Raw genomic sequence first — 19625 nt, 5'->3', positions numbered from 1 at the left:
GTTTGTAAATTCTATATCATAGAGAATTTGAAAGATGTCGCAGCGCTTGGTTATGTGGTGTCGTCTTCTTTTGAGTAAGTATCACAATATTGTTCATCAAACTGCGCTACATTTTCAACGTCTTCAATATGATCCTTGAGCTATTTCGGAAATTCAATCAACTTCTAAAAATTTGTAGACATAGAATAGTTATATTCATATTCAGTCACATATGCCGTATCGGGGAGAAAGTAGGAATCATTTCGGGGCCCGAACCAGCCCAACGTCCTAAAATTGTTGCATTGATTCAATTCGTCGTCCTATACATACCAAATACAAATAAGTGTCAATCTCATATACGAAAGGGCCAACATATATAGATTATGGAGAGCAAAATCGAGATGAGATTTCAACGATCGGGATCAAGCTCAAATTTTCCGTTCCGCGCTTTGTCAATTTGACACGGTTCCATTCCTAGTGTGGACAGAAGCTATTTCTCCTCGATGTCCCAAGAATTGCTTGTTACGAGATATGTCATTATATAGTTATTTACGAGACTGCAGAACTTCACCTCGTTCAATAGAAGTGTGCAGATCGCAGTGTTTTGTCACAATGACTAGTGGCTGGCTTGGCTACGTTTGGATATATATTTACGAATGACTTTGCATTTTGCGCTGGCTCACTATAGTTCGCGATAGGTATCAGTTAGTCTCCAGATTCCCTCTAGTATGAGAGTGATTCCTAATAGATATTGTGAATGATAACGACTGCGTTTCATGAAGGAGGCAAGGAGAGCTTTTATCATCAAATCGAAATCGCTTTATAACGGATGTTACGAAATGCATGTCTGGGTCGTAAACTATTCCGTTAATCGCGAGTATGCCAGAAAGCATTCAAATATCAGCGAGGGGCATAGGAATTCAAGTTTGTGTTGTTTCGGTATTTATTACTGTGTGGTTCCGATTTCAATGCGTAATTTTTTTTTTTGAATGCGTAATAAGCGGATTAGCTGGTGATCAGCCAGTACCACAACCAGTCAGCTGCTAATGGCGGTAACAAGGCTACTATTATTAGACTAATATATTTGTTCTCGAAAACTTGACCCGTGACTACGTCTTTGAACTTGGGCCAACTCTAACACATTGAGTGCGTACAATTCTATCCAACCCATTCCCTTGGGAAATCGCGCCGGCAAGATATTGTCAAATGGCTGCGCGTAGTTGTAACTTGTAAAGTGTGTATACATTTTCGACCACAATGCCATCTTATCACGATTCTTACGCTGTAAATATAGGAATGCCCTTTGGTGGTTCGAATTGATCTCAAGAAACGTATAGATTCTCAGGCTCTTTCTTTCATTTTAGTCACTGTGCTGCATGGGATATACCGTTAACGTGTTAGTAATTATTGGTAATAATCACTATATCGATTTAAAGCTGTTTTGTTGGATATCCTTCCATTAGTTGTCTGATTGTGTAACATCTCCAGTCGTTGGTAGGTCAAGCCGGTCTTCGCTTTAGGTGCTATGTTAAATTTCGAGGCGTAGTTTACGACTATCGACTATACAATATACATACATGTGACTAGCGATAACCGATACGTTGTTCTCTGCGCATATACAATATATTAGATCAAGTAATTAATCGTCTTCGAGTGTGCGGACATGAAATCAAGTCCATCGACGATTTGAATCGCTATACGATTGTCCATCTATATATTTGAAAAGACATTGCATATCGTGCGTGGATGGATATGTGCTCGCGGTGCAGGCCGGTTTTCTCTATAGCCGTGCTCCTTTCAGCCATGACTTTCGTGGCATCTGTGGAGTATCCGGTCGGAGGCGAAACCACGTTCCGATGCGATATCAAAGAAGCTAACGTCGAGGATTTTGTATACATGTTGAGGAGAAGGGATCCCGATTCGGGCAGCTTTGTGAATATCTTCAATTACGTTAATGGAAAGACTGGACAGTGAGTATCGCGATACTGTTCTACTAGTAAATGCTGAGGTTCAGACCAGTGGTTCTCAACCTTTTCCGCCTAAAATTTCAAAAAATATTTGGCGGACCGGTGGATCTTTAAAAAATGAAATCTACCCAAAATGTAAAGTATCCAACCGTTTTTTGCAAGAATGGTGCTAGAGAGTGACATTTTGAGGGTTTGATCATAAAATAGAGTAAAAAGTAGAGGTAAATTGCCTTGCCCAGTTACTGCTACCGCCGAGAGTTGATTACAGTCTTTTGCGCCAAAAGCATTGGATTAACCAACCAACCACGCCAACTCAAATAATATTATTCTCTTGGACAATATCCAGAGAAGCGTTTCGTAGCCGTACTAAGCACACTGTCGTGCTACCTTACCCATTGCTACCTTACCCATTACTACAACCGGGCGTACTACGATGCAATGCGCTGCGGACAGACACATGCGAACAGCAAAACTTTGCGCCTGGTCATCCACAAAATGAACTAATCGAAAACGAATGATCGTGCGAACTGCGCGGTTTGGCGAGTCAGCTCGTACTTGTTCGCATATCCTTACCGGAGACGGCTTAAACTTCAAGTCAAATCGAACATGTTACCAGACCTAATGTTACCTCACAACGCTGTAAATTATGGAACTGGCGAACTGGCCTTCGACATCTTGCATTTTAGAAATAAAGCATAAAATTCTAATCCGTCTGGCGAACCGGTAGAAAAGTCGCCACGGACCGGTCCCGGTCCGCGTACCGGCGGTTGAAAATCACTGGTTCAGACAATCAAATGGCGATTATCTAGGTTTTGCAGCAAGAAGCGGCCTGACCGACTGGATTCTGGCTCGCCCGGTCCGAATTTCACAATCGCAGTAACCAGGAAATCACGATGGAAGATTTTATCCAGGGAACTTATTCTAGTTTTGCCTACGTCGACCCCGCGCGAGACAATAAGTCTCCAATGTCCTTGCGATATCCACGGTTACATTATTGCTTATGCCTGAGCGCCGAGCTGTCATCGGTACGAAGTTGTATAGTTGAAAAGTCGGCGTTGATATAGCGCCGACTAGGATCAGTACGGTTTCTTTACTCAGCTGGCTCGAGTAGGTGAGACGCCTATCTCAAGATATGGAATTAACGATGAAATTCGACATGGGTGTTGTTGGGATATGAAATTCCGCTATCAGACAGTCAACCCCGTAGTTTTCAGGTGGTGATCTTGACCCGCCATGAATGCAATATGGTAGATTGGTGGTCTATAACTGTGTAGCTATATCGCGTTTGCTCGCAGATTGTCACATAGAACTTGTGGTGTAGGGAAACGGCTATTACGTAAATATGTTAAGGCTTTTACAAAGTGCGTTAATAATAACTGGGCAGTTCACCTGTTACCTCTATAATAGCATTAGGAGCCGCGGGTTCGCGATAATAGTATGTGACGAAGAAAGGCAATGAGTTTGTCTAATAGAGCTACCAGGTATCCACTATATAAAACTGCGGATGATGAATACGGATGAAGTGTCTTTGAAGCTGCCGACTCGATGAAATAACCTTATGTGTGCCGACACCTGCGAATCTCGCAGATTAAACAGCGGATACCCTACTCTCTGATAGTTGCTAGTATTCTAGCAGCCTTTTTAGTTTTCCCGTTGCCTGGTTGTTAGATTATGTCTTCCACCAGGGTTGCCAACTGCGGGACAGCTCTGGGTGCCGATTTTTTCGTATGATGGTGTCAAACTGACTGAAATGGAGCCAAATTATTTTCTTCATTTCAAATGTCGTTATATATTAAGATAAATCAGTTTCAATAGTCTGATTAGGCTTGAATTAAGCTGAAAATATGGAATTCATCTCTGCGTACGCTCGTCGAGTTACATTTGTAGAATTTAACGACCCTACATCCCAACTAAAGTGACGCAAAGACGAACCAGGCAAATTTTCGAATGAATCGGCTAGCGCAGTGGCATCGCGAATTCCAACAGTGCCTAAACGATCTAAACTCGACCCGGGCTCATGAATCCAAGGTAGTAACCTAAATGGTGAATCGTAGGGTTAGTGTTAGGCATTACAAACCGGCTTTTGCAGTGGGCAGCCAATAAAGTAACCCAGACCCAATATTCTATGGAAACAAGATAACGATTCATAGGACGAAACCAATATGTCAACTGTAACTTTCTTCTAACCAATCTCAAATACTTCCCTAGGTGCGTGAGTAAACAACACAAAACAACACTTGTCACTGATCTTGATGAGCTGAAAACAAATTTTCGTTGTCATAGTTGAAGAAGAAGTGGACCGTGAAAATGAGTAGGCTTGACATCCAAATCATCTGGCTGGTCTGGCACTATACTTGACAGATTATGCGCCTAACGGCTAACGCCACCTAATAAGTTTGTACCCATCGAACGCGGTTGCGACTAATGGTAATGTATGTCGAATTGTGCATTGTGTACTATGCTCATTTAGTATGTCGTGATGCTACTAGTATTTCAGGAAAATCTTGTGGTTAAAGGCGTTGAACAAGCATTACCAATGCTAAATCACGATTCCCTTGATGGCGTCGCTGTAAACGATTGTCTGACCGTGAAGTCTCGGTGCTATCTGGCAACCCTGCAACCTAAACCTACATATTTCTTGCAGGCTGGAGTATGAACCGCTGGCGGGAAGAGTAAGCTTTGAGCCGCCAGTGCTGCATATTTGGAATTTGACCTTGCAAGACTCCGGTCGATACACTTGTGAAGTTTTGCTGGGCAAATCAAAAACCAATCACGTGGACGTAGAAGTGTATGGTGCGTGTACTTGCTTCCTTGTATCTGATGTCGACCTGCAAGTGTAGTTTCCTTATCGAACCCCTTTGAAGATGCATTTTCAAGCGATAGAGCTTTTGGAAATTGAAATATCGAAATAAATAATTGTCATTTGCCTATACTAAGATTTCTGATTCCAAAGATCAAAATCTATCTGATGACACCGGTAGCCGGATTCTGGCATTTTTTAACGATTTGTAATTCGATAACGTTCGGTGCTTCGGTCTCGTGGGAGAACTTGTTACACGTCGTGCCGATCTATGGGCTGTCATTGAATTTGTTACAAATGTTCCCGCTTTGATTCGACGGGTTATTGCATGATTCCGTTTCAATGATTACGCATTTTCCGCGGAAATCAATACGTTGTAACGCGCCGTTCGTTTACGAATCGATGCCTATCGGATTTGCAACAGATCCGGGGCGCTGCATGAGACTCGACCCGGCAAATCAGATTTTAGAAATGACAGACGCCTTAAAACGCCAACTTTCAGCGCACTATATTATTGGTCAAACGTGAATCCAACCTATAGCCGGCTCGTTCAGATAATATGCAAGCGTAGGCTACTGCACGTAATGTGTTAAGAGGACAACGCCAATAATCTGGCTTTGTTAGTGCAGTAACGTATGATGACATACAAGTTCTGGCTTTAGTTGCATTATGAAGTTGCGCTTACATTTTCTATATGTCCGTGTGAAATGAACGGTACAAATGCCCCAATTTGTAAACACATGAGCGCCGATCCCTGGTTATAACAAGACTAGCTCTAATAATTACAATAATCATAAATGGAATTGAACAATGAATGCGATGTAATCGGATTGTTGCGCATTGGACATGGGGACCTTCACGCGTAAAACATTCGGCATAATTCGTTGCGTATAATCTGTCGATTACAGAATGTAAGGTTATGAAACGACTCGTTGCGAACATTCGAAATCCTTGAAGAATATATGTGATCCTTGTGGGACGATACGGCTACCAACGCGTGGCGTATGTTTCGCGGATTATCCTCGCTGCGGAATGGTGCCTAATGATAATTGATTGCGTAATGTTTACTTTATCGGTCGTAATCGCTGTAGGGCAGTCGGTAACGGGGTTATCCTGTGTAACTGGAGTCGAATTATCAATGGCTTCGCGAGGGTGCGGTGCCTTGAATCGTGGTAGAAGTTTAGTGACCTACGTAATGACTAATGGTAGTCAATCAACGCCTTTGAAGACTTCATTAAAACTGGTCGAAAGGTAAATCGCACTTGAAACCGTGATACGTGTTTGCATTTTGTATGTCAGCTGGAGCTGGATTCAATCAGCTAATATTATTTCCTCAAGACGGCATACACATACACTATATAATGCGGGACCGTTGCACTGATGATTCCAACTTGCGTGCTGCCTAGATAGAACTCGCATTTGTTCTCGTATATCGATGCTGATCACCCACACTGTTCCACGTTTCAGCCGTTCCCGATTCGTCGGTACAACCGATCGCGAGTCCGACAGTCAACCAAAGCTCCGGGTTATATAAAGCGGCCGTGTGCCGAGCAAACGGCGGAAAACCGCTGCCTGCCGTTCGATGGATTAACGCGATGACAGAAGTACGCACAATGCGACTACGACCTTAATCTATATTGACGCATCGTTTGTTCACCGCTCAAATACAGGAAACTCAAATATCCGACAACGTGGAGGTGGTTTTAGACGACGGTACGTACGACGTGACGTCCTCGCTCAAGTTGCGACCCGGCGTTACGGGAAGGTACGAAAATTCTACCGAGCCTCTTCTGCAGCGAGACCTAACTGCCGGTTACACGTGTATTGTCGCGCATAAAGGATTTCCGCACGGGCAATGGAAAGGAAGAGTCGATGTTGATCGACTGTGTAAGTGTGTCAATGTTTCGAGATGTCGTGAGATTGTCACTATATACGGTGCCGGCATAAAATCTTTACATTCATCTGACAAAAAATCTGTAGGGATTCGTTCGTAGCTTATTGCTCCCGACTGAAGCATCGCGTCACCACAACGCTTACAGTAGGTTAAAAGCTATAGTGGCTGGCTACACTTTACTGCAAGGTCATTGCTTTGCGTGCCTTTTGCATAGCGAGGTCTCCGAAAAATATTGTTCATTTTCACAAAACTTCGACGGCTTTCAAAATCTAATCAAAATCAAGAATGGTTCGAATGAATATGCGAATGGAAGAAAAGCATGTCTCGACTCCGTTAGAGACGGGAGGTTCTGTGATGAATAAAGTGATGAAATTCATCTGTTAGGAGTATTCGGGTACTACTGCTCCCACGTGTTCTTCAACAGCTTTAGAACTCTTTATATTTTAGATTTAGCAACTGGAGCACGGACAGTCGCTTGCAATAATTTAACGAGCGAGGTCGATATAACACCCGTATAATTATGTTCCCCGAGCTAAGCATCTTTTCATTGCATCGCAATCGTAGCGCCCAATAGTCTTTTGCGTCAGTCGCAAATCTTGACGGTTTTGCATCTGTCACAGGCGATTAGCTATTGTCCGGAGTTACTTCTGCAGACCTCACGTTTTCTACTTAACGCCCGCGACCGAGAATTCTACCGTAAATCCACCGAATTCAAATCTGGCTAATCAAATCGATTTCACCAGTGTATTTGTATTTGTTATCGTATTTATACATGCGGGAATGCGGACCACGCCGGCAATGTAATTAGCTCGGAGACGACTCGCCTTATACATGTAACGGAAATATGGTAGTGACTAGTGTTGCATATAAAACTAATGGTGTTTTGAAACACATTATTCAAAACATGTTTCAAAGTGCCGTTTGATTTTATTTCTCTTTCAAATTTGTATAACTATGCCATAATTGTGTAAATATTTCCAAAAATAACCTGTGGTATAGCCTTCAGTCGATTTTCACCGGATATACCGTAATTTTCCATGTATAATGCGCAAAATTTTACCAATTTTTTGCCCTAAAATAGGGGGGTGCGTATTATACATGGGTACAGCAAGCTTTGAAAAAAAATCCCTCGATCTTAAACTTGAAATCACACCTTTCTTCATGTTTGTTTAAATCTCGCATCAGCTCTAGCCATTGGGCCCCGTAATTCGTATTATAGACTGTAACGCGGCGCCAAATAGAGAAACATGTAGCCAATTAACGAAAAGCGTGTTTCTAATTAACGAGAGTCGTCTGCAAAGCACGCGATATCTTGCTGAGTTGGTTTGCAGTTTGTACGCGAGCGAAATCAGGTCGCTGATTGCTACAAGCGTGCGCGGCAATCCTTTTCGATTCATCGCGTTACCGACAGGCCTTGACAATCGCATACACAAGAGGCCATGTGCGCAAGATATAATCGCTTGCGTAATCAGTCGGGTCTCCAACAGGACTGGCGCGCCCGACATAACCGTTGGCCTGAGCAATCGCATCTGTAATTGTAATAGGCCTCGTGCGCAAGATGTCGTGTGTCACTAGCCTGAACTATCGCGTCGCCGACCTCACAGGCTTTGGCTACTATCTACTCTCGTTTAGAGACAATGCCGTTAATTGTATTATGATTAGCGATCATTATGTCATGATTGTTCGACAGTGACATCGCAAAACAGAACAACATCGCGTACTAAAACACAGCTATTCATGCACTGCGAATGCAGGGTGCGTACTATACATGGGTACAGGCCTTTTCCCAGAATATACACGTCATTTTAAGGGTGCGTATTATACATGGGGGCGCACTATATTCGGAAAATTACGGTAGTCAATATATACGATATAGAATGGTCAGAACCCTTGAAATCGTCGTCGGTTCATCAGCTATAGCACGTGGGTGATCTGATGATGATGACTATACGGAATGGGTGATCTGATGTTGCATACTGATGTGTCCTGGTCGAAAATGAGTTTTTGGTATGTTTAAGATGGGGGTCGGAAGCTATTTTCGTCAAAAATATAGTGAGATATTTATCCTATATTTTGTATTGTGATTGTCGATGTCAATCCGATGTGACGTCACAAGTCCAAGATTCATGACGCACTGGCTAAAAAAAACATGTTGTAAACAAAAGCCATGTTTTAAACGTGTTTGTTTTGAATCTGTTTATGATATAAATGCGTTGAAAATATGCTATCTGCAGAAACGATTCAAATGCCGCCATATGCTGTCTGTGCGCGCCGCGAATGCATTGCCAGTCCTGGTACTTATGTGGATATTTCTGCGCCTATAGGTATTTCCGACGAAATCAAGCTTATTGTATATCCTTCGACAGGCTCGCCTCGCGTGGAAATCGTGGTAAACGGCAACCGACTCACTTGCAATGCAGTCGGAAACCCGGCGCCCGTAATCTCGTGGAAGAGACCCAACGGTAGCGTCGAAGTCGGCGCGAAGCACATCTACGTGGACCAGTCCGCTCCGACCGAATCCAGCGGAAGATACGTGTGCCGGGCGGAGAACGACATCGGGCCGGGCGCGACCGCGGTCGTCGACATCAAACGATCGAAATCACTACGTGAGTAGCTTACGATTAGGCGCGGTCGTGCTGTGTGATTACTGATTATGGATTATGATCCACGCTGATTTGCCTTGTTGCACAATGGCACCGTTGTCATACGATAGCCGGTTTATGGATTATTCGATTATTGGGGATCTCAATATTGAGACAGACGTTAATCGCGCAATATTATATCAGAGAATGGACGCAGAATCAAATGTAATTACCGTTGCTACTCGTGTATTAGTATAACGCTGTAAATTATTGCCCAATTACAAGTAAAAGAATTCCTGAGCCATATTTAGGCTTTCGAGAATGAAGTAGAAAATGGGTACTGCCGCTGATGCAACATTGCGCTACAAATAGATGTAATATTCGAAAATATATTGAGTTATCGTGACACGGGGGCTATTTCGCGCTGTTTTCGTGACAATTTCGCTGGTAAAAGCGATGCCAACTTATCGCGAAACTTTCTACTTTACACAACCCAAAACGTAAAAAGTAAGAAGTTTTGCTGAAGTGTATGAAATCTAAAACATCAACCACCCGAGTGCAAGTATACGTGAAAGCTACTCAAAAGTAAAAGTACTTCGTTACCGACACCACCTCTGGGAATGGCTGTTTGATACGAAACCTCAGATTTCAAATACGCTTCGTTAACGACGCGGTGCTACGTGGGTGTCGAAAGAATTCCCAAAACGATTTGCGATTGATCGATGAAGCGATATGCATAATGCGATGCCGCCGTCTTCGAATACCTTCACGCCAATATCGGGCGGTTTTTCTTTGCCGGCGGTGTCATTGTATATGCACATTGCGATAAAAACACTGTGCCATCATTCTGCGAGGACTAGAGCGGTGGTTCTCAATCTTTTTGTCTTCACGGACCCCTTTCGAACCGGCAAAGACCCCCCGCGGACCCTCCCAGTTTTAGTTCAAATCTAGCTCAATTATCGTGCTACCGTCCTTGGTCTTTTGCAAATAATTTAACTGTAAGCGGGTGAAGAACAGCAACAAATAACTTTTTGAAAATAACACTATTTATGTAGAAATTGGGCGGACTTTTATTATTCAAAGCGAACTCTGCAGCTGCATTTCTTGAAACACGTTGTCGTGTCTTGAAAATCCGCGCCTTCGTTTTGACTTGAACGAATGTTGTTACCGAGAAGATAGGTGCTTTCGAACGTAATAATAACGCGTCACGCTTCCGACGACAGCTTTTGAGAAACAAATTTTTCAATCAACATATAACGTCCAGCCTAGTTATTTCTATCTAGCGGCTCATTTTGAAGTTCTTCTGGAATAGTGAATATCACGGGAGAGAATCAATTTTTTGCAAACATTTCGAAGTCGCCCTGATTGACCTTGCTACCCCAATTTTTAATTTTTTCCAGAAACCCTAACAAAACATCTCTCAACAGCAATACGTTTCTCCAACGTAGCCTTCTTGCGGCTTTGATTGACCTTTAACTATGCCACAGAAATTTAATAGACGACATTTGTTGGTCGGTTGTTTCTATGAATAGTTCTAAACAATTTCTGTTGATGAATGCCAAGATGAGGGATATGAGTCATGTCTGAAGCGGTCCAAGGCCGCTTCTGAAAACCGGGAAAGAGAATTCCCACAAACTAGCGTTGAACGCATACCGCAAACGTCATATCTTGAGTTCAGTTGATCATAGACCTTCATATATCGTCTCTGCGAAGAATAAATTTCGGCACGATTTCACTAACATTAAATATCCTCTAAGGGCTCATACTCAAGTATAAATTGCAAGAAGTCTAATGTTACTCGCGTATAATCCCACGCAAACTTGGCCATCAAGTGCTGGAATGTATGAAGACTGAAGAGCTATGACATAACGACATAATAGTATGTTGTAGTAGTAATGATATGCATTTTCAGTTTATTTAATGGATAGCACTCGCCAATCTGCGTCTATCAATGCTATAATAACCGATGTAGAATCTATAGAAGTCAATGCGCATGCTTTTGAATTATATAGCTGGATGGTGAGATCCAGAGGTGGGCGTAGCTGCCGTTGAATTTTTGTTATAGGTAGCCTAATCGAGTAATCGAGAGTTATGAGTAGCGTAATCATGCGGCTCCATACGTAATCTGAAGTTTGAAATGCGGCTCAGACATCCAAAAAGTTTGGGAGCCACTGCTTTATGAATTTCCACTCTTGAATAGGATATTTGATTTCAGGGGGCTGTACTGTTGATGCGAGTCCTGACGTTTTAGCATTTATGAAGAGAAACGGTCTCGTGATTTCCCGAATTATAAAAAAAAAACTATTTGGGAAGTTGCGAGGTTTCGGGGACCCCCGAAAATGCGTCGCGGACCCCCGGTTGAGAACCACGGACTATAGCGAGATGCTTGTCTTTTTCAGCCACCATACTCTCCACCGGCTTGCGGTACGACACGGCTATTCCGCTCGGCGTGACCGATTACGACATGGACTGCGCGGCGGAGTTGGAAGCCGCCAAATTGAAAAACCGCGCCAAAGCGACGTTCGAATGGACGCGAGACGGCGTCCGGATACGCCCCGACTCGGCTCGATTCAAAAGTAAGTGTGATTTGCTCGCGGCCATAGATGGCGACCAGCGAAGTACATCTACATTTTGTTATACTCAAATAGGTTTGCTTGATCGCACTATACGTACAGTACAAGAGTGGCTGTGCTGTTCGACTACGACCACTTCTACTTCTACTTAAACAGTTTTTAGGCAAAACCCCTTTTTAGTAGAAAGTAGTTCAGAGATGAGTTCTCGTCGCTTTTACGTATGAAAACGTAACAATCGTCTGAAATGGTTCTATACCAATACCGAGAAAACCTTTACCGAGAATGGCCAACGCAAAGAATCTAACTTACTGGGGCGGCGTTGTCGAGAAATTTATATCTGAGAATCGATCCGAATGTGGCAAAGCCGTGATGCGCACACACGCAACCTGTATACATATGCATAACATGCCTGCATTTCATATACCATGCATTCTCGGTAATAATTTTCTCGGTAATGATTTTCTCGGTATTGACCGGACATTATGTGCAATGCAATGCAATGCAATGCACTCGAGACTGTTGTTACATAGGCTCTGCAATCCGTTAGTTTGAGCAGCCAGCATGCATTATGAATGGCAATATAAGAACTTGGTCATTAACAGTTGCTTTAAAATGAAACTATTAAATTGGAAGCAATGATAACGCAATGACCTGATTACTACGGCGCTTTAAGATACACCGCGCCGATTACATTAACCACCTCTGCTCGCTGCGGATGAGAGCGTTTTTCATTCAATCTGAACCGTGTTTCAGCTTTCTCCGTCACGACTCGGGTGTCCGACGAAAAGATGGCAGTCAAGTCGACGCTACGCGTATCGGAGGTGACAAGGTCGATCGACGGAAGTATTTTTGCGTGCCGTTTGGACTTGTTGAATCCGATATCCGGGTATGTCCGGTCCGTGGAAAGAACGATACGCGTCGTCGTGCATTGTGAGATCTATTTGTCAGCCGGTTGATCTTGTTTTATCTCTATTATGTCATTTCAATCGTAGATCCTCCAGTTCCGGGTTCGGTCAGCATATCCGTGCATCCGTTTCCGGCTGTCCGGGAGCGGCGTGACGTCACGTTGAAATGTAACGCGGTTGCTGCACCGGCGAGTTCCTACAGGTGGTTTTTCGAAGGTAAAATTATCCTTATCAAGTGAACCGGAGTTCAACCGGATACTGATGTACTGATGTCTTACTTCGGGCTCGCATCGGAAATAATTTTTCAGCGATTGAATGTCCTGCTTTTCATGGTCGTTGCGGAATACCTGTATGTATTGTGCGTATATGCATTCACAGACCGTGTGTGTAGCGCCTCTACAGTGTTATTACGTGTCCCGCGATTGCGAGGATGTATTTCCGCCGAGGCGTCGCTGTGTCCCTTCTCCGCGAGCAGGAATTGAGCTTATGTCGCGATAATGAACAAAATTGTATTTGCGCTCCTTGCCGGGCAATATATGGCGGATATGAAAGAGATCGTCGGGTAGCAACCGTAAACCTCAAACGACCCCGATACGTATTCGCCTATCAGCGATCACTGCAACACACGAAGACGAGCGCAATATCGCATGGAGTCGACGAAACAATTTGGCTTTGAAAATTTACACGTAGTAGAATTTTCTGTATTAGGAATATTGAAATAAACTCTCGCGAATCATTATCATCGACAGCGAACTTAATGTGAAGCGTTCAGTTGATCGCGCGTACTACAGATTTTTTCGATTTCATTTTTTTAATTTCGAGGATTTGAAATTTGGCACGTGATGCCCTCCTTTGAACCGGCGTCAGCGAATAACGGTAATTACAATATTGTCTGGTTCGGTGATGTCATTAAACTTTATCTTCCTCGTGACCGCTATGCTATATATGCTGACAAATTATACGCTGTTCCCCTCCCGATTGTCGTTGAAACCTCGACTTGTTTTGCTAAAAATTGTGGTATTTGGCATGAACCCCGCGCGTTTGATGCACGCCGCACGACCCGCGGGATGTCGCGTGCCCGAGGCTCGAATAACAGCTCTATCGATGCGGTTTGGCGCACCTGGCAATTTAGATTAGACGCGTTTAAGTCTCAGACCGAGCGCGATCTGAGTTTGTTAATACAGCGAGAAGACGTATGCTTGTCCTCGTGTTATCGATTATCCTTTTTGCTGTCTCCTGTTAGTTTCAAATCTCTGTGTCTGTACAACGTTCAGTGTACAATATACATACACGCACAGTATACATGCCTGTAATTTACTCTTTTTAGGGCTAGGCCGAGGTAGGTCTTTGATTGAAAGACAACTCCAATTCGTTTCGACTCCTTTTCATTGTGTCGCGCTACTGTGGTGTTCTGAAATGATGAAATTATTTGTGAACTGAACTGGACGAGTTGATGTTGTTTGCAAGCTTGCATAAAAAAATATGTATTATTGTAGGTCGCGAATTGACGCCGGGACCGGTGCTTACGCTCAGAAACGTTTCGCGGTACCAAGCTGGGTCTTACAAATGCGTGGCGTTCAATTACGTCCCCGGCAGCGTTACGGCCGAAGCCAACGTCACTGTTCACTACCCTCCCGGTCCTGCCACAGTCGCGAGATCACGCGACACGCTGGAATGCTCGGCGGAAGGATCGGGTTTTCCAGCGCCGCTCTACGCTTGGATTTTCCCGAACGGTGAGCTGCGTTCCTTCGCGCGATGTGTCTGGTGTAGGGATTTTTGTTGCGACGCCTGTTGTTACGTTCTTGCAGGAAGCAGAACGTCCGGAAATACGTCTGTCCTGCGCGTCGGGTCTTTGGTGGAATCGCGGCCCGCGTCGTACGTTTGCGTTTCTCGGAACGCGCTGGGCGAAGTCAATGCGACTTACGTTCTGCTGGCGCCGGAATCTGGTGGGTGTTTAGGTTTGTTTACCAGGTGAAGTCAAACTATAGTCTCAATCAATAGTAGAAGTAGATTAATTCATGATTTTTTACTCGATTACAAGTACTACTGGTAAAAGTTGAAAATGGAACGTGGTGCAATTATTCGAAAATATATTCAGTTACCGAATTCTACCCAATTGCAAGCAGTTGCCAAGACGCGCCAAAACTATATCAAGTGGAGAGTTCTGAAAAGTGTTCGAGAAAATTCAAAAAGCAGGTTTGATCGAGAGGTGGCCAGCTGACTGTAATAACACTACTAATATGATTGTCTGAAATAAATACAGTTACCGTGATGTAGGTTTTTCTTACGGCCAATTTCACTCGTCAAATTTTGAAAAGCACCTTTGCCTGTTCATTCAAACTGTTCATTCAAATAGAAGCGAACGTAGTCTCAAAGTGCGCACTGGGCAAGTATAGTGCAATTTGCCCACTTGAGTACTCGGAATAATAGAAGTACTTCGTTACTGACCGCCTCTGCTGTTTACTCATGTTTGTGACATTTGCTTATCAATGGAATTGCTGATTTGAATATGTTGCTACGTTGATACCGATGCAATCATTCGGTTTTACGTATACTCCCGTTCAGTGATAACGAGAAAACTGCGGTTAGGTTAGTGTGTTTGCGCAGCATTGTCGCTATACCATACGCGCGCATTACTGGTCGTCTGGTGGTACAACTGAGGTTGGAGTCCGTTGCCATTTATGTGCTTTGCTTTAGCATTGAATAGAACCTCGTTGGATTTGTGTGCTTCGCATTAGTCTTGACTGTAATCTCGTAATTTCTTACTTTGCTTTAGCCTGCAAGGATTTTTGTGCTTTGCCATAGCCGTGGCTATAACTTGCCGGAGCCGGGCCGTGTACAACTGTGCATTGGTCCCAATCCGACATATATCGTTGATTCCAAGTCGAGGGCTCATTCGAACCGAATTGAGCCCGCCAAACCTTGAATATACGGTGGGCGGTCGTCTAACTTCGTCTATTCGACAGCGCAAATCGGGTCGTTGTCCGTTGGCGAATTCGCGGTGGTCATCGCGGCGCTCTTTCTGGTGGCTTTGATCGTCGCGGCGCTCTGCGTCCTGAAGCGGCGCGATTCACGAAAGAAACCGCCCGGGACCAAGGCTCAAAGAAACGGGTAAATATCCAGCGCGGACATAACGCGCACTTTTGCGAGCACAGCCGGATATTAATGTTTATGACCTGTCGCGGATAGAACTGTGAACAATAATTCGAGAAGCGAGAAAGAAGATGTTTTCGATCACCAGAATTACACGCCCCTTTCCATCACGACTCAAATATCTATCAACGAAAATTGTAGTTTCGATAGATTTTTTTTCTACCGCGGGATCATTAAAACCTCGACCGGTCGTATCACAGCACCCGAAACATGCGATCCAAAACTACGTGCGTTTGCGAAAATGGTTATTTCTATTAATTCGCGGTCAACCCGCAGCATTGTTGCAAAGCGCAATGGAGTAGTTGCGGTAGAGAAAAAAACAGCTACTTATCTTTGAAATGGCTCTCGGAGATACTTCGATATACAATTGAATAATACATTCATATTAAAATATACCCGAATTCGTTCGGCCGACACTCGTCGAGGTAATCGTGATTCGCCAGCAACTATATAGTAGTAGAGAATTGAAAGGAATTTTGTATATCAACTGGGGTGATCATCTTCGTGGTGTAGAGCTGGTATTTTCTTTGTGGTCACGGCCTCAAACTGTTTGAACTTGTCACGTCATCCACACTCTTGTGACGTTACAACGTGCGACTGTCGAATATCCGATTTTGCGCAGCCATCCGACTGTTTTTTTTCAGCCTCCCTTCTTCATTTACGGCCGGCATGAAACCGATGAATCTGTCGCGAAGCACCAACGGTTCCGCGAGCAGTCTGGACGAGCCGCGCAACGTTTTTGACAGCGGCGAGGGTAACGGCGCGGGAAATTCGTTCCGGCGTAAAGGGAGCGGCGAGTAAGTCGAGATGATTACCGAGGCTGATTGCAGTCGATTTCGGCGAATGAGTTTCCTGAAGCGACGCGGCTTATCTCTGGGTTTTGAGTTGACCCTGGTGATTGCGGGTACAGCGGGTGACGGTTTTCAATCTGCCGTTGTTATCGGCGTCCGCCGCTGTCCGCCGTTTGCACGAGGTATGCGCTATCAAAATCGTACAATTGCAATGACGCTTGCGTTTTGTGACGCCTTTGAAGCAGCACTCCTTAGCGTATTGATAGCTTTTTATTGCTAGTCTGGTGTTCTGACCTGCTGATCCCCGTTATATCGTGATATAGATGTCTGCTATGACACATCCTCGATGAGTATTCCTGCCTAATGCCTGAAATATTGAATATTTGTGGAGTGCTGGTGACATATAGCATGGAATACATATGCGCGAACGATACGCGCATAAAGATACCTTTAGCGACCGACCGATATAATGACACAACTGTATGTAGTGTGCGTGAGTGCTAGATATAAATTTCAATTGTTATAATTGTAACGATGCGTCTTGGCAGTAGGCACAACGCCAATCTTCCCGCCATTTACACAATTATGGCATAATTTTACTACTTGAAAAAATACATTGAAAAAAAAGGAATTTGTTTAAAACACTGTTTTTGTTTAAAACACTGTTTAAAACATGTTTCAAACAAAGTGTTTCAAACCACCGTTTGTTTTAAATGCAACCCCAAGCTACAAGTCGAAAGCAACGGAATCACAATGAAGAATGTCGGCTTGGTATAAATCGCCATTGTAGTCTACGAATGCCACGAATGCCACAAACAACATCCCACATTTTAACCGTTTCAGCGGCGGGTTCCGTCAAAATTCACCCGCTCACGTCAACAAAGCGAGAACACGCGACGACCCGTCCCAGGAAAGCTGCCCGTCCGACTCTTCGATGATCGCCTACGCCGAAGCGACCTCGAACAGCCTGAACGCCGCCCACGCTCAACCCCAGCTCAGCACCTTTGCGCCGCACATCGCTCAAAACGGCACGCCTCGCAACTACTACACCATTATGAATTCCGCGCGTCGTTTGCAGCAGGAAACCAAGTTAACGAGAGCGTACAGCGAAGACTTCAAGGCCGGCCATCTCGGGATTAAAGCGCAGCCCGAGCAGCGCGAAATTTCTTACGACCAGACCCGGCCGAATCCGTTTCAAACGAACTCCAGTGTAGCCAGCCCGTGTCGGTTTACCCTCAGAGATCCTCCCGCTAACGGAAAGTCTTACTTGAGCCGGGATGACTCGACGGCCTCCCTGTTGCGGTGTGCCGATTTGTCGAACCGAAACGAATTCGGCTCGGTTCGAAACGAGCTCGCGGGAGACGCCAGCAACGAGGACGTGAAATTCCCGCCTCTTCCGGACTGCGTCAAGTACGCGCAGCCCGCGCGCTGCCAGAGCGCTGGGCCGGCCCGCGGCACCCCGTCCATGGTCGAGCTGCCGGACAGGAGTTATTTGTATCAGCCGTACCGGTTCGGGTTGGCTTCCGCCGGTTCTGATGCGGACACTGGGTCGGATGTGACGAAAACGGGGACGGATACGGCGGGAAAACGGTTGCAATCGTTGACGCTGGTGTAGGCCCGTAATTGTGCTTCTGATAGGTGGGTTGTTCTTCAGATATCGAACTGGGCCTGTGTTTTTCGCGTTCTTTTGTTTGTTCATCTCTGTACACACTGGAGGTATGGTGTGAAAATTTCCTATCGCAAGTAAGCCTGTTTGCAACTTTACGCGGGAATTGTCGCAATACCGCGACCGCGCGCGGGCTGCTGTTTCAGTTTTGCTTTTCTTGCACACAGGGTTAAAACTTACGTCCGTTACGTCACGAGTCTGTTGGATTCATTTGTTACAAGGGTGGGGTGTTGGGTGATGGTCTCTGTTCCGTCGACGGGTGTGCGTCAAAAAGTTTGCTGTTTCGCTCTCGCCTTATATTTTGTAGCCCTTTCGCGTCGATTCAACTCCGGGAGATCCTCATTTTTTATTCTTGTTTTATCTTGCCGCTATCGCTGAGTTCTTTTGTCGCGCGGGCGGAAGTGCGTCTTTCATTAAATCATTGTTGCGTTTTTATGAATGCGTATGCATGTATACTTCCTTGGGTATGTACACGCTCGTGTACTGTCGTGGCAGGTATGTTATATATTCCGAGGTATCCATTTCAAAGATTAGTAGGTGATTGACGAGGTTGATAGTGTGTGGATCCCGAATGAAGCTGAGCCGGTGCGGAAGTTGATGTGCACGATTCAAGTCGCCTTTGCGGGGAACGGATGTCAGTTGCTAGATGATCGAGCTGTGCGTGACCTGTTTTAGTATGTACGCTATGTAGCGTTTCGACATCTGTCGAGGAAGGCAAAGAAAAATTGCGTAGTAACTGTTCCTTAATTATGCGGAACGGGAGGTGAGGCAGAGACGAGTTCACCCGTACCTCAAGATATCGACACGATCGCGGATTCATATATTAAATCGACTGCCATTGTCGGGCTTATTTCGACAATACAACGTTCGATAACGTCAGGTCTCCGGGACACCCCCCAAATCACCAGGGAGTGTGCAACTCGCTCTATAGATTACTAACCTACGGATAGATACGCAAGCCGTCGTTACGCTCCGGCAAGCAGTTACACTTGTTGCGCTGAGCAATCTAAAAGCAGCATAATTGATGGAGCTTGCGACCCGAGGGCTGAAATGTAATGAAACTATGGTCTTAATCGAGAGCTACGGCCGAACTGATTCCGAAAATACAAATTAAAATCTTTTCGGGGATATGGAACCCAGGGTTGTAACCAAGTCACAAGGCTCCGAGTCACAAGTCAATCTCACTTTTATATTTTTGACTCGAGTCAAGTCGAGTCATTTTCAATTCCCACCGAGTCAAGTCCGAGTCCAAGTCAGCGAACATGGGATCCAGTCCGAGTCATGGTATTATGACTCTCGAGTCCGAGTCCAAGTC

At 44.7% G+C, this 19625-nt stretch overlaps 1 protein-coding gene across 1 annotated transcript; it reads left to right on the top strand.

The window, feature by feature from the left end:
* Window positions 1-1554: 1554 nt before the first annotated feature.
* Window positions 1555-18745, top strand: LOC145450680 (hemicentin-1-like). The gene is made up of 13 exons (XM_080329185.1): window positions 1555-1949; window positions 4591-4739; window positions 6214-6350; window positions 6417-6633; window positions 9007-9246; window positions 11622-11798; window positions 12549-12725; window positions 12788-12916; window positions 14197-14433; window positions 14509-14646; window positions 15667-15811; window positions 16498-16650; window positions 17488-18745. Exons 1-13 carry the CDS (start codon window positions 1726-1728, stop codon window positions 18257-18259), a joined length of 2895 nt encoding a protein of 964 aa, XP_080185311.1. The 5' UTR covers window positions 1555-1725; the 3' UTR covers window positions 18260-18745.
* Window positions 18746-19625: the final 880 nt, after the last annotated feature.

The sequence above is a fragment of the Botryllus schlosseri genome, chromosome 11, assembly GCF_051294905.1.
Source record: "Botryllus schlosseri isolate E-star chromosome 11, Bs_hap1, whole genome shotgun sequence".
Classification (NCBI taxonomy): Eukaryota; Metazoa; Chordata; class Ascidiacea; order Stolidobranchia; family Styelidae; genus Botryllus; species Botryllus schlosseri.
The sequence above is the reverse complement of the archived record's forward strand: the minus strand, read 5'-3'. Positions and strand labels throughout refer to the sequence as shown.